The sequence below is a fragment of the Cygnus olor genome, chromosome 1 (assembly GCF_009769625.2).
Source record: "Cygnus olor isolate bCygOlo1 chromosome 1, bCygOlo1.pri.v2, whole genome shotgun sequence".
NCBI classification, from domain to species: Eukaryota; Metazoa; Chordata; class Aves; order Anseriformes; family Anatidae; genus Cygnus; species Cygnus olor.
The window spans coordinates 93,763,235-93,778,681 of NC_049169.1; the positions used below are offsets into that span (position 1 = coordinate 93,763,235).

Below are 15,447 nucleotides of genomic sequence, written 5' to 3' on the forward strand. Positions count from 1 at the left end.
TCCCCTCCTGCCATCGCTTTGGAGGTGTCTCCTGCACTCCTCTTGCATTTAGCTTGATCTCTCTGCTTGGTTGCTGCCTTTGCATTTTCCCCTGGTCTTTTTGTAATGTCTGGGACTTTTTCTGTTGTTTGTTTTTTTTTTTAATCCCTCTTGGAGGAAGATTCAGTTTCTACAGCTGCTGCCAGGTTGGGGCAGCACACAGGCACCTCTGCAGGTCGCACTGAACTGAGGGTGGGGAGCGCAGCATCTCAGTGCAACCTGGGCGAGTCCTGGACAATTCATTTACCATTCTCATTTCCGTACGGTAGCAAACCACTGGTGAATTCAGGATGCAGAGGAGAATGCAGAGGAGAAAACTATGTGCTTTGTGAGTTTAAAGATACAAATCACATCATCTCTGCTGGGTCTTATGATGTATTAGTACACAACTTGCATATTTGGAGTTCTTTGTTTGCTCTGTGTTTCTCAGACTGCACATGTTTTGTCAGTCCTTAAGCCTTGGCTTACTTAAGCCTGGATCATGCAGATAACATAGACACTGCGCTGTGTGTTGAACCCTGAACATCCTGCTTTTCTGTTGTCCTTGACGATTTCCGGCTTTCTCCTATAGCAGATGATATCTAATATTATTATTCTGGGTCTGTGCTGAGTATTTTAACCAAATTTTACTGTGGCTTGTCTTTATTATAGACATCTATTTTAAATTAAAATGTTTTATCAATACAAAGTCACTTTTTTATTTTGTAATCAAAAAATTCACTGTGCTTTTAATTAATGTAAGGATTGAAGAGGAATTTGGTTTCTGAGTCTATGTTTGGCATTTTTGCAGGCATATCATTTTAGTGTTTTGTGGTTGAAGTGCCTGTTGAAAGCTTCCATAACAAAAATAAAGAAGAAATTAGAGTACCTCTGAGACTTAAAAGTACTGTTAAAGAATTTATTAGAACAATGTTAAAATATGCCCTAAAACAAGTCATGGTAGTCTGCCGGTTGAAATGGGGTACCTGGGAATTCAGACTGTTGCACTACTCTGATTAATTAAAATGGAGTCAGCTGAAACCTCCATTATAATCAAAATTGTTCCCCAGGGCTTTATTTTCATTACAGTCCTGGTGCAGCCTTCCAGTCCTTCCCAGTGCTGAGGTAAGTGATCAGTCAGTCAAAAGAATAAGCAAACAGATAAAATTATCATGACAATATTTTTTTTCTTGCTATGCCAGTCTGTGTTTGGTAGTATTAATTGCATGTGTACATGCTTTCTGCTGCCAAAGACAAAACAGTGGGACACAAAATGTCTCTGATTTGAAGGGTATCCTGTTTTCCATATTGTCAGACTTGGATTATTTCACGATTTCTGTTTTCTGTAACTTTGGCTAAGACGGTGATCTCCCCTCTGCAGATGCACTGCCTATCTCATCTCTGTTGTGCTGAGGGTCGTGTTCCACTACAGTGCGGTTTCCTTATCAGTAATTTTGCAGTAAATCAAGCAGGAGGAGACTACTTTATCCAGCAGGGTCTAGAGTGAAGAATTCATAGCGTGTGAATTCGTAGAGGATACTGGAGGACATCTGCCTTAGGAGACTGTCTCCAGAGCTGAGACCTTCAGGGCCTAGATAAAGCACTGCTTCTGTCTCTCCCATACCACATATATTCTGACCCCAGCTTTACATCATCTGTCATCATTTTTTCCTTGAGCTGCATACAGTAGTGAAACCCTTTGGATAGGGATAACCTTTATCATGCCTTTGTTTCATGTCAGGGCATTCTCCCAGAAGCCAATGAAAAACAAAGCTATGACAAAGAAGCCTTTGAATGTGGCTATCGACGCAGAGATAGAGTCTTTGGAGTTGTAACTCCAGATTAATAGGGATCCCTCTGAGCCTTGTCTCTCCGATGGAGTGAGCCTCAAGTTTGTTTTTCATCCTAGTGATCTGAATACAACTGGTTTGGATTCTCTAAAACGTATTTTTAAAAATGCTGCTTTTACAAGGTGGTTGTTGGTGTTGGTTTTTGTTTGTTTGTTTGTTTTTGTTTTTTAGCAGAGGGACTTTGTCCTCTGTCTGAAGTATAATAAACAACTAGTATTTTATTCTACCGTAGCACTTTCTGTAGGAATCCCACAGCACTCTACATGTCATTCAAGCCCCAAAACACCCCATTGAGTTAAGAGGCAATTCTCTATCTTGTTTTTGTGCAGTAAGACAACCTGAGATGGAAGAACTCTTAGTGATTTGCTAAAGACTGAGCAGTCCCTATCAGATCTAGAAATGCTGACTCCAGAGCTCCTCAATGTAACAATGCACATACGTGCACCTGACTTCCATCCAAATAAATCCTCTAGGACTCCTTTCTCTCACCACATTTTATGTGTGTACACAAAGTGCAAAGAAAACACAGCATATTTACTAATACATGTAGTATATCCTCAACAATTGTAAAATATGAAACTGCTGAGTGCATACTGTAGTTTTGCACTTCTTGCAATAAAAATTCCTTCGGTGTTAACAGCTCTTTTTATTGACACATTGTGGGGGAATACAATAGAGAAGAAGCTAGCCATGACTTCTCCAGGGGTCACTCAATACCCTGCATTTCTTGATCAAACTCACATTTCTTTCTTCTGTTTCACTCGGGAGGAGCAAACTGAGTGGGGGATCCGGTTCAGATATTTGTGATAGAGCAGAAGGGTTTAAAATGGAGGACAATCTCTGCTCTGAAAGATGCATGAGATTCATAAGATTCTTTGCCCACGTGAGGGGACTATCTCTAGGAAGAATCAAGAAACCTATAATTAGGCTACAAGTTGTCCTCCTCGGACAGCTGGAGGTCGGATGAATGTTGGTGTGAGGGGGAGTGAATGCTCTGTCTCTCCCCCTTCAGGAGTCTCAAATTTCCTGTTGCAGAAGGACTGAGAGAGGTCATATCATCTCCCTCTTTCGGCGTGTACTTATCTGTATCGAGAAACTCCACCACGGCCTGAGCTGCCTCAGCTCCCAGGTGGGCTGGTGCTGGACGATGCATGGATTTACAATGGGGAGCACGCAGCCTGTGGGCTCGGCTGCGTGAGAAACGCTGCAAAACAACGTGTGCTAGAGCTTACAAGTCTTGATGTGTGATTTCAGCCCTTCCTTTTTCTTGCATGCTAGCAAGTTAATCCTGTCTTCTTCTCAAGTGGGATTTCCTTTTATTGTCTTCCCACTCTTTTAGGTGGGTGTAGTGTGAGTGGCCATATGATGCTATGCATCAGTTTATATTGGATGGCATCTCTAACCGTTATATTAACAGAATAAAACAGAGTAACAGGAAGAATGCTTGCTGCTCATTTTCTATTTAAAGTGAGTGGTCTTCAAGACAGACAAGACGATGTAAAATGCCTGGTTTTGACTATATTTTGCACATGATTTTTAAATTGTCTCTTTAGGGAGAGTACTTAAAACATTTGTCATTTATTTGTGGATTATTTTATATTCTTTTCACCCTTTGCTTGTGGTTAAGAAAATTGCACGAGTACTGTGTCTAACATAACTGTGTTGTAAGTACTGATTATTTAATGTTATTTGGGTTCTAGAGATTGGACACTGTTGCGCTGTTTAAGTGAATGCCTGAGGAGAAGACTGGCAAAATAAAAAGCCAGTTATGAGCGAAAAATGGAAAAGTTCACCTCCAAGGATTTATTTTAACAAGACTATGTTTAGTCCAAGTTTCATCTTATGTAAAATTATGATTTACGGTTTTGCAGCTGTGCGTATGCATTTTCACTCTATGGTGTTTGAGACGTAAGAATTCGGTGTTGTTGGATTTCTTTCTCTGGCTTTTTAGCCCCATTAGTGATCACTGTAAATTTGCTGAGGTTGAAAGAATTTAGTATTGTGTAATGGAAGATAAGAAATTTGTGTTAGACTTCTGTGTAGTACCACTTTCAACTATTTCTTCCTGCATGACTGTGCCGCATTGTGTAGGTGGGATTTTTACTGGGACTTGTTTTAAACTTAGCGATATTCATCTTAAAATGAAATGTACTGGTACCGTCTAGCATTGCATAAAATCCTCTTCCTTGGCAGGTGTCAGAGAGCAGCAGAAAGCCTTGCAAACACCATTCTTAGACATACTGCTCCAGCAAAGCACAGCCACTGCTGTGCTGGTGCTTTCCCAGGCTTCCAGCTCCTGATGAACTCCCTGGAGAGACCTTTTCTGCTAGTGTGCTGTGTACCTCTGTTACCACTGCAAGAAACACAGGCCCCGCTGGAGCACTCTGATTTCAGTTCAAATCTGTAGCTGTCAGTAAGCTGGGAGTTGGGACCAGCTCTATGAAAATGAAAAAATAATCCACGCAAGTGACCAGCTGCATGTCCTCTATTTTTAAATACTTTTGGAAGCATGTTTCCTAGTATAGATAAACTGCTGCTCTGGATATATGCATGCACTTTCACACCACTGCATGCTGTTTTATAATATTGCAGGTAAACTACTTTCAGTTGCTTGATTTCAGTCTTGTCATCATTCGAAGTAAAGTTGTCGTAGTCTCTCCACTTCACCTAGCCAAACTGGAAGTCAATGTAAAATAACTACATTTTTCAAAGGAGATGCTTCATCTTAGCCTAACATACTGTGTTTTGCTGTTAATGGATAGAAAGTGGGTCTCAACTCCCTGCAACTTCGTTGTTTGTCAGTGCGCAGCTGTGTACGTGTATGTATGTGTATTGGTGTGACTGCAGGAGAGATGTGGGCATGACCAGGGGAAACCAGGCTGCATCCGCCGTGTCCTTAACTGCACCGGTCCTGCCTTTCTGAGGTCAGGTGAGGCCACTCCAGTCTCCCCTTCCCCTCTTGCTTCAGTGCAGAGACCGTGCACAACAGACCTTAGCTAATTCTGAGTCGTCGCAGAAGTCAGGGCTAAGGCACTTGCTGACACCATAAATCCGTGCAGAGCTGTGCCTGTGCCCAGAGGTTCTGGGCGAGCAGGTTGGCCCCTCGGTCTTCAGAGACCTTTTGTCTGTGGTCATTCTGCTTAGACAAGAGCGCGAGGCCTTATTCTGCTTTGGGTAGAGAGGAGTGAATTTGCCTAAGTGAAAAGTAATATTTTCTAACCCAAAATGTGAATATCGGTATGGGAGACCTTTCCATCAGTCCCAAGACCATGTAAACTGCGGGAAAATGCAAACTGCTGAGGGTGTCTGTCACCTCAGAGCAGACAGTTTTCTGCAACAAGGTGTCACTATTTTTCTGGTGCACAGAAAGCAAAATCCACTAGGGGACCCTATGGAAAAGTTTTATTGTTGTTTTTTTTTTCCTCTGTTTTTGGGAGATAGATTTGTGAAAGCAGGTTGGACAAAGCTTTTGTCTGTATGGCTTGTTGCAAGCATAAGCTTATTTCCACCGCTTCCCTGTTACTAGTAGATCTCAGGGGAGGGAAACTTTTCTTTAGCAGAATGACTGAAATTATTTAACTAACTAGGACACCTAGACTTCCCTCAAAACCCTGGCTTGTTTCCGTCAGTCTTGCTTGGCTGAGGGACAGCAAGGAGGGAGGAAAATCCCAGTGCCATTTGCTGTTCGGTGGCACCAGAAGAAAGCCACTGAGCAGGCATGTAAATACCGTGTGCGGCAGTAGGCTCAGACTGCTGGTGGGAATTTCTTGCCCCCCGGCGCTGCTTGGATTTACCCTTCTGGCTCGGGCTCTGCTTACACCTGTCAGCTGAGGGTGACAGCACCAGTGACAGCAGTTTGTGAATGTCCCCTTGGAGCTTTGCCTGGCCAACTGGCAGCATATATTGTGAGCCAGGCCTCTTCCTCCTCCTCCTCCACAACCTTGGGCAGGAGGTCAGTCAATACCTATAGCCATGATCTCCCACCCCCACTGTGGAAAGTGGGTTTCAGCCCTGTCTGAGGCCTTCTTTGCTTCCTAAGTGGACAGAAAGGGTTTCAGCCTTTCTTTCCTGCACTAGAGAAGAAAAGAAAATGAAAAAGAAGGAAAAGTACTTGCTTTTCTTTTTCCTTTTCTTTTTTTTTTTCCCCTTCTGCGGTGGTCTCCGCTTTAGCAATATGAAGCCACCCCATTCTGGTGCTGGACATTTTTAGCATAGGGGACAGACAAGGAAGAGGAGGATACTACTGGAGGCAGGATTGGCCCCAGCAGGAAAGAGGTTAGAGGCAGACTGAGGTCTGGCCACATTAGAACATGAGGCTTTTTCACTCCGGTGTGCTTCTCTCCAACTTCTTCCATTAATGCCAGGTTTGTATCTGTCATGATGACAACATTGCCATTTTCCACTGCTCTCATTGTCATCTGTACGTAAACAAACCTCCCAATGGTTTGTGGCCCTGCTCCTTCTAGGCCCTGTTCCTGTGACGAAGGTGTGATGTCCCTCCTTGCTGTTTTCAAAACCAGCTGGCCCCTGTTGCCTCTGGCAATCACAGAATCACAGAATCACAGAATCGTCTAGGTTGGAAGAGACCTCCAAGATCACCCAGTCCAACCTCTGACCTAACACTAACAAGTCCTCCACTAAACCATATCACTAAGCTCAACATCTAAACGTCTCTAAAAGACCTCCAGGGATGGTGACTCAACCACTTCCCTGGGCAGCCCATTCCAATGCCTAACAACCCTTTCAGTAAAGAAGTTCTTCCTAATATCCAACCTAAACCTCCCCTGGTGCAACTTTAGCCCATTCCCCCTTGTCCTGTCACCAGGCACGTGGGAGAATAGACCAACCCCCACCTCTCTACAGCCTCCTTTAAGGTACCTGTAGAGAGCGATAAGGTCACCCCTGAGCCTCCTCTTCTCCAGGCTGAACAACCCCAGCTCCCTCAGCCGCTCCTCGTAAGACTTGTTCTCCAGACCCCTCACCAGCTTCGTCGCCCTTCTCTGGACTCTCTCGAGCACCTCCATGTCCTTCTTGTAGCAAGGGGCCCAAAACTGAACACAGTACTCGAGGTGCGGCCTCACCAGAGCCGAGTACAGGCGGACAATCACTTCCCTAGACCTGCTGGCCACACTGCTTCTTATACAAGCCAGGATGCTGTTGGCCTTCTTGGCCACCTGAGCACACTGCTGGCTCATATTCAGCCAACTATCAACCAGTACTCCCAGGTCCTTCTCTGCCAGGCAGCTTTCCAACCACTCATCTCCCAGCCTGTAGTGCTGCTTGGGGTTGTTGCACCCCAGGTGCAGGACCCGGCACTTGGCCTTGTTGAACTTCATACAGTTGGCCTCAGCCCATCGGTCCAGCCTATCCAGATCCTCCTGCAGAGCCTTCCTACCCTCGAGCAGATCGACACATGCACCTAACTTGGTGTCATCTGCAAACTTACTGAGGGTGCACTCGATCCCCTCATCCAGATCATCGATAAAGATATTGAAGAGGACTGGCCCCGGTACTGAGCCCTGGGGGACTCCACTAGTGACCGGATCAGCAGCACTCCTGCCCTCTGCCAGGGGGTTTCTTTGTGAGTGCTGGATTTGTAGGCTACGCTTACACCCGTGGTGCTTTATTTAAGCCCCCAATACCTGTAACATTGATGGGGAAATAACTTTTCCCCACACACAAACAGAGAACAGGTGCCACAAAGTGTCACAAAAACTAAGTGGATTCATTAAGCAGAAACTTTAGGCAAAAACTGACCATTTGAAAATGTAGATAGCTGCATTATTTTCTCTTTTCTCTCAGTGCTAACTGTTTATAAAAGGTTGTTGCCAATCTCAGACAGCACTAGTTGCTTTTTTGCTGTGAAGCCTTTTGCTTACTGGTGAACCTCATGAATACATTTGCAGTGCTTCAGTAACCCTCATGTAAGAGCCTCTTCTCTAAGTTCTTGCAATGGAAACCTTCTGGATGAATGTGAATTTTTGCATGCCACACAGCCCAAGTTGGCTCCATGGCATGTTGCCCTAATTGTTTGCTAAAGAGTTGTAGACCCACTAGAAAGGTATTATGTGCAAAACAGATGGTGTTTATTACATCCTCCAAATAAACTTAACACTCAAACAGGGCATAAATTGCCAAACAAAAATCAGAAGGAAGGGAAGTTCAGCTGATCTTACACAGAGCTGAGAGTAACCAGAATCAGAAGTTCCTTCAGCAGGTGAGACTTTTGCCACCATCTAATCCTTTACTTTTTCAGCCTGATGTAAGAGATATTGTTTAATCAGTGGTTGTGTTAAAGAAAGACCTGAACTAAGTGCGGGAATCTACCCAGTCACCATGCCTTAGATGAACCCTCAGTGACTTCGTGACCTCTTTTGCCCTTTGCTTACTATTAGCCTAGAACCCATCTACCCTTCTTCCAACGTTTCTGCTGAGGCTTGTGCCTGATGTTTCTGTTATGAAGAACTTTTTGGTGCTCTCCTGTTAGAGTTTGGACTTTTGAGGCAAGTGGACCTTTCTGCCCCATTTCTTCAGGTTGCCATTCCTGTGTGTTTGCCTTGGAGGAATATATGGTGATGTTGTGTGTGCATGCACCGGCACTATATCCATGGCTCCACAGTGTCTTTACATAACAGTCTCCTCATATTGGACTCCACACCGCTATATCATGATGTCCATGACCCCAAAGTGTATTAGGATCTCCTTACGGTCAAGTATGCCATGCTGTACTCTCTCCAGGTTTTTTTTGTGGTTTGTTTTTTTTTTTTTTTCACTGTAGAGTTGCAACAGTTTAAAACAGTGCTGAGGAAACCTGTTCAGCCATATATGCTTTTAAAAGGAGAAGCAAGGGAGGACTAGGTAAAAGTATTCTGTGAAAGGAGACTAAATTAAACATAATCTTTAATCTTGTCTATACTCCGGCTAAAGCTGAGAAACTTCTTCAGAACTGTGGAGGAATTTGAGCACAAGTTCATCTATAAATTCTTTTTTTTTTTTTTTAACCGTGCTAGTTGTAAGAAGCCCTGTATTGCAACCCTGAAGCCATATGTTCTCATATTAAACAAAATAAGGTGGATAAAACATCACTCAGCACATCTGACTGCACGCTTACATGTGTAATCATTATGCACGTAGTCACATATATGCTTTTCTGCTACTTTCAGAATGATACAGCCTGCTTCCTTGGCTGTGTGCTTTTTAAATTAATTGAAACAGGTGAAATCAGACAATGTATATTCTGTTGCACATGCTGATATCTTTTTATTTTCCAATTTCCTTTAGACAGTGATAATGAAAACCGATGTTTTGAAATTGAGAGTTTCATTATCCCCCCCAAAATGTTAATGTTGACATACAGAACCAGTCTAGCAGAAAAAGCATATCTGGAACAAGTCATAATCAGTTGCTTTCTAATTACAATGACAATACAAAAATGAAGCAAGCTTACCTTAGCTCGGAAGGCTAATTTTTGCTGTATCCAGGCAGTTCCCTTTGCTTATTCACTTGAAAAGGGAAAATCCACTTGAATAATGAAAGAAAAAGTCTTTAAATAACCAAAGAGTGAGGGATTTAAGGAGTCCTCAGCTGAGCTCCTGATCCACTTGTTCTAGCGAATTGCAAAAACCTAGCTCCAGTAGTAGCTCAGAGCGGCTTTCCTCTCTTCGCCTGTTCTGTGGGCTGAGACTCTGCAAGAATAGACCTGAGACGGTGCTGCATGGGAGAGACAGTGGGGGGACCTTGGCACGGAGTTGGACCAAACTCTAAATATAGCCCAACCCACTTTCCGTGTAGTTCTCTTCATACTCTGAAGGCAGATGACCTTGTCAGAAAACTGACCTCACAGCATGTCACCCTCTGCAAAGAGAGGATCTAAAGGAACAGGACTGCAATGTAAGAGGACAGAAAAGCAATCAACCATCTGCTTGCAGCTCATGAATGTAGGTATGAGCTCTATTTTTATGGCAGTTGCAACTGATCAAGTCATAATGTGCTTTATTTGATCATTTAGACAAATGTGCTGCATGCCAGTTCACAAAAGACCTTTACAGATGAGAGGCTGAATTGTAATTACTAATCTTGAATAGAGAGCACTGACATAGATGAAAAGCCTGTCGCCTTTCCTCCTTTCAAAGATGTTAACTCAGCAAAGTGTGTAGTATTTCCCTTTTATATTACATTAATCTTCATTCATATGTAAAAGGTTTCTGTCTATAAGAAAATGTGTTTTCTCTCACTCTTACAGTGAGATTTTTACAAAATGTGATTTAAATCCACAAGCGTGTATTCCAGTAACATATAAATTTGAGACGCTAGGGTGGCTTGAAATTGCAGTGCAAGCTACAATATCTGGGACCACGCTGCTGAGAATTATGTAGTATATGCAGGGGAGGAAGCAAGAGAATAAGAGGCTTAGAAATATAACCCTTGGGCTTTGGATAGGGAACCGTTTTTCATCAGATGGTTTATGATCCAGGGAGTTGCCACTTTAACTCTATGTGGCAACATGTCAGGGTATTTTGTTCCTTAACCTGAAGGAGACTTTAATTTGATATGAATCAGTCTGAAGCTCTGTCAAATGGACTTGATATTGCTATGTCATATGAAGACTTGTGAATAAAATAAAAAGATGAATAAATCTCAACAACTTGAAATGCCTTCTTTCACATTTTGTGTTCAGACATAAAAGAGAGATGGGGTAAAAGCTTTTTTGCAGTATTGTTCTTTAATGGGTTATATTTGTTGTTGTTGACACATAGCTAAGTGTATGCTACATTTTATGTGTGCATGCAATTTTTAACGTTCGGAGAAAACCTGAGAAAGCATCAGGTCTGTGATTACATTATACTATAGATGTGTATGTCTGCAAAATAAACGAGCCAAAAAGGTGTTAATTATATCAGTGGTTGGTAAAATATCAGTGCCTATCTATGAACAATAATGTGATATGGGCTGTTAAGTTTTTACAATGTGTGCTGTACATTTTTTATGGACGCCCACTGTTTTTGGCAAGTTTCTCCGTGTAATTTTGTCATGATCCATCAACTGCAAGTCCACAGGGTCAGCCAGACTCTGTGTGTTACCTTCACAACAAGAACTACAGCTGTGAAGCCACAGCTGCTTCCCAAGATAGTGAGAGAACAGTAGGAAATGTGAATTTCCAGCAGTACTAAGAAGAGAGACATCACATCTGGGCCATACTACATTCCTGGGCAAAACTTAATCGTAGTCAGATTTAGGCTGGAGCCCACCATTTAAGTAGTTTTTTGGAGTTATTCCAAGTTCCTTTTTTCCCCCCAATTTACATGTTTCCTCCCAATTAACAAAAATAAATGTTTGTTAGGAGTGAATATTATAACTAATGAATGATGTTGGTTGGATATTTGACTTTAGGATCTGAAAAAGGAGCAAGTCTGCCTCCAGATAAACAAAAGTTGAGTGACATACCAGTACTGTGGAAGTAGTGAGATTCTAAATGTACATCATGCCAACATCATTAAATATGGTTAAACATGGACGGCATCCTACACTCTAGGATGCTACCCCTGCTGTGATCCAGACCACCCCAACCAATTCCAGCTTGGCAGTGCCACCCCTCTCACCAGTGCTGGGATGTTGAAATCACCACAGTTCCCCTCACTGAGAGCATGAAGGATTTGGGGCTAAGGGAGGGAACATGTACTGTTCCTCCCCATCACAAGCTGATGCTCTTTGTCCTCCACAGCAAACAGCTGGAGCAGTTTCCATACATGATAGATCAGTTCTTAGAAGAAGAAGGAATCCCAGTGCCCATGGGTCATAAGAACACAGGAATTGTAATACCTCACCAGGAGCTGTGACACACACCTCTCTTATACAAATATCTTGCAGAAAAGGTGATTTCTTGCTTACACAAATGATGTGATGGGTGGTTTTGGAGAGGGCATGTTCATTTTCAGGGCACTTTTATAGAGCACTGTTGTTCATGTTTACAGGGCTGTAAATGTTACCTGACCAACCACTGTACTGTGAACTTCCTGCAAGTAGGAGAAAAGGATTTAAGAGTTGACTGTACTGTTTTTTTCGAGATGAATGAAACGATATTTTGTTTAACAGCGCTATATGCTCTGTTTTGTTTTGTTTTAGGATGGCTTTTACATGAGTTTCCTAGCCACACCACAAAGGGGGAAATATAGCATTGAGTCAGGCCCTAGTTTGTGCCTAGCTTTTGCCAGACTCATAGCTTGAGTTTTCTGTATGATGCTGGATGATCTGTCTGCTTCTTTGCAGACAGTTTTTTACTTTGACTACCCACCCTTCTTTGGTAGTATTTCCTCTGGGAAATTCCCCACACTGGGGAATGATTTGGATCTAGCTTTTCCAGATCCCAGGCTGTTTCTTCTCTCAGATGCCTGTTAGGATTGATAGCTACTTCAAGCCAGCTTTTGGGGGTTCTCCCTCATATTATTGTGCATTCTGTAACTGGTTCTTGTCAGCTGATTTTTCTTTTATTAAACGCAAATTGTTAGTCACTTGTGGTTGTTTAAAGATCACATGGAACATTTTGCAAGCGAGATGTATGAACCATAATGTCTCAGCCAATTTCCGGGATGGCCAACTGTATTCTGACTTTCACCATTCCCCTGCTTTTCAGAGTTGGATAGTGTCTTCTTACAATCCTAAACTATTGCACAGTATCTCTAGCATCCTTTGAGTGGTTTCTGAAGTGATTGTAGGGTATTAATGCCTGGAATCTGTCAAGAAGTGAAACCTATTTTACAAGGTCAAGTATTTAATTATTTTATAACATCCATCCAGTAAATTTTTAAACAGCCCAAATCCATGCTACTTATAAGCAAACTAAATAAAATAATCTCCCGCTTTACCCATCTCTCTAAGAATATGCTTTTAAACTGAACTTGGAGATTTAAAGAGATTACCAGAAGTAAAGGGTAGTTTTTGAAAGAACAAAAGTAAAAGTAATGAGGAAAATACAGCAACTCGTGGATGTCATCTTGAGCCTTCACTCATGGTGTCATTGGCTTAGAGTACTAGGGCAGACACCAGGAGCGATGTGCGCTCTGTGCTGATGTGTTATTTATTGTATCTTCAGGCTTTGGGTGCTCTTGTTTGACAGGCCAGTCATGAAGAAATTAAGTTGGATGGCAAGCAATAAAATAGCCTGTCATATTCCTAACACATCAAATCTTCATGTTTGCCCTCCATCTACTGTGGGTGGTGCCATTATTTTTTGTGTGAGACAGGGTTGGGATACCTTGCAGGAGAAAAAGTTGTTTTTATTAAGTGGAGGGTGGCCTACTACTTTTATGTTTGAGAAGTCTATTTCTGTGGGTTTTTTTAATCCATTTCTGCTTATAAGGCAATATATGAACATGTGAAGGTCAAATTATGAATAGGCTGGGTTGTAGTTGTGCAATTGTGGCTGTACTGCAAGCTAGGCCTAACCATGGTCCTGTGAGGCTGATTCTTGTGTCCTTACACATACACAACAGGGGATTTACTCTGGTCTTGTTCTTGGGTATGCCCTTCATTTTGTCTTTTGGTTCACTCCCAAATCAACATAAGTCAAAAATGTGCTTGGAAGTACCTTCTGAGTATTAAAGAGAAAGTGTTAAAAATAAGGGAAAAAGGAGAGGTGGTTGTTAGAAATGTTCTGTGGGAGACTCTTTGCGTGTCCCAGTCTGGCAGGTAGGTGTATCTGTGCACTAAATGTTTTCTGTCATATCAGAGCATATTGAAAATTAGTTTGAAATGACTCCATTTATATTTTATTTTATTTTATTTTATTTTTTTCTGGAATGGAGGTAGTGCTTTTAGTTTAAATGGCCGTTCACTCTAAGAAAGAGGAACCTCAACTGAATATCCTGTCACCAGATTTGTCAGGCGGTTTGTTTGTGGTAGATGTGTCTTCTGAACCACCAAGGAAGGAGCTCACACCTGTGTAAGCATATTGTCTTTGTAGTGTAAACTATTGCCAGTACTTGTACTTCTATTATTACCTGCACATTCTACAAACTGTTTACAATAAGCTCTGCCTCAGCACAGGCTTAGGCAGGATGGGGCTGGGAAGGGTCTTATGCTGACTGGATGTTCCCTAATGGGATAAAAGTGAAGTGCTTTTGAGTCTTCAATAGGACTGCGTCTGTTCCTGCTCAGTTGCATACTGTGTTTCCTTCAGGCATGCCTCACAAGTGTGCTGTAAAATACATTTTGTGAAGTGTCTTGGCAGGTAAAGTTTGCAGTTTAAGGGACACTCACAGCTATGAGGACTTACTGTTGTGCTGGAGCAGGCCCATTTTGGAAGAGGAGCTCATGCAGATGGGAAGGGGAATCAGAACCCAGACCTTGGGATGATGGAGTGCTGGCTCTGTGTATAGTTATTGTTCAGATTATCTCAGCCCAGACATGGAGGCGGCATTGATCTGTGTTGCAATGGGCTGACAGTAGTTGACAAAACAATGGTACTAACTGCTGGTCACCTGCAACAGAGCTTCCTTCATATGCACCTTCATGCCTCCTGGTACTACTAATAATTAACTAATAAACTAATATATACCAGTTCATTCACAGTTTTTCCCTTTAGTTCCAAAGTGTCATAATAACCAAGTAATTTAACATCTTACAAGTGAAGGGATTTCATTTGATTCATGACCCCAGTGAGAAAACTATGAAAACTTCATCAGTGTTTTAAAACTGGAGTTTCAAAAACTTAAATGAAAAAAAAAAAAGAAAAGATCTTCATTAATTTTTGAAGAAGAGAGGCACTTCGCTTAGCCATATTGTCATTCTTTCTCGCATCAAAGATTTTCTGATGAGCTGTGATTATGTCCTTTGATGTGATCAAATATTCATTTTTCATTACTGTCAGTATACGTGTTCTTTAACTGATTTCTAGGACTACAGCTTGTTTTACTGCAGTGTTCAAAATGATTTAACTCCTTGTGCAAGGAGGTGATTTATTTATTTATTTATTTCATAATCTGTCATCTGGATTTCTCTCAGTAGTGCCACTGGCAGTGATGCATGGTCATGATGTATTATTTGTATATATATGGAGTATTATTTACCTTTCTGGGGCTGCCAGTGGACCCTTTCCAATTGAGAGAGAGCAAATGGAGAAATGAAGCGGGTATGGCCCCAGGTTACTTTTTTAACTAATTGGTTTATAACCATTTTATCACATTTCCCAGCAATTTCTAAAGTATTGCCATGATAAGTAGTCAGCAACTGATCTGAAGAACTGTATCAATACTAAAATTTTCATTCTTAGCAGTTCCATATGGCTGGTCTGAGGGGCTCACAGAAGACCTTCATAGCTACTTCTTGGCCAGTTGGTTTTAAGCCATTGACACGAGGTTGTTGGAGCAATTGTTAGCTTTGTAATAGGAGAATTCAGAGCTGTTCATTGCCTACAGAGGGGTAGCTTAGTGAAGATTGTCCTGGTAGACATGAAAGAGATCCTCCTTTGTGTATCACCAGTACCAGTGACACACAGATCAATAATTTGGGACCTTTCCAGGTGATGGTTTAAAACACTGCTTGCCTGTTGCTCCTGTGCACAACTGGCTTCTCCCACTGCTAT

The 15,447-nt window shown here is 42.1% G+C and overlaps 1 protein-coding gene across 5 annotated transcripts in view; it reads left to right on the plus strand.

The window, feature by feature from the left end:
• CMSS1 (cms1 ribosomal small subunit homolog) overlaps window positions 1–15,447 on the plus strand; it is a 239,978-nt gene that overhangs the window by 197,817 nt on the left and 26,714 nt on the right. Inside the window, exon 1 of one of the 5 annotated variants that reach the window (XM_040545299.1) lies at window positions 9,670–9,809. The exons of the other annotated variants lie outside the window; for them this stretch is intronic. Within the exon in view, the coding sequence (XP_040401233.1) occupies window positions 9,713–9,809 (97 nt within the window). The 5' untranslated portion in view covers window positions 9,670–9,712. Of the gene's footprint in view, window positions 1–9,669; window positions 9,810–15,447 lie in introns of those variants that run through there. 5 annotated transcript variants of the gene reach the window in all.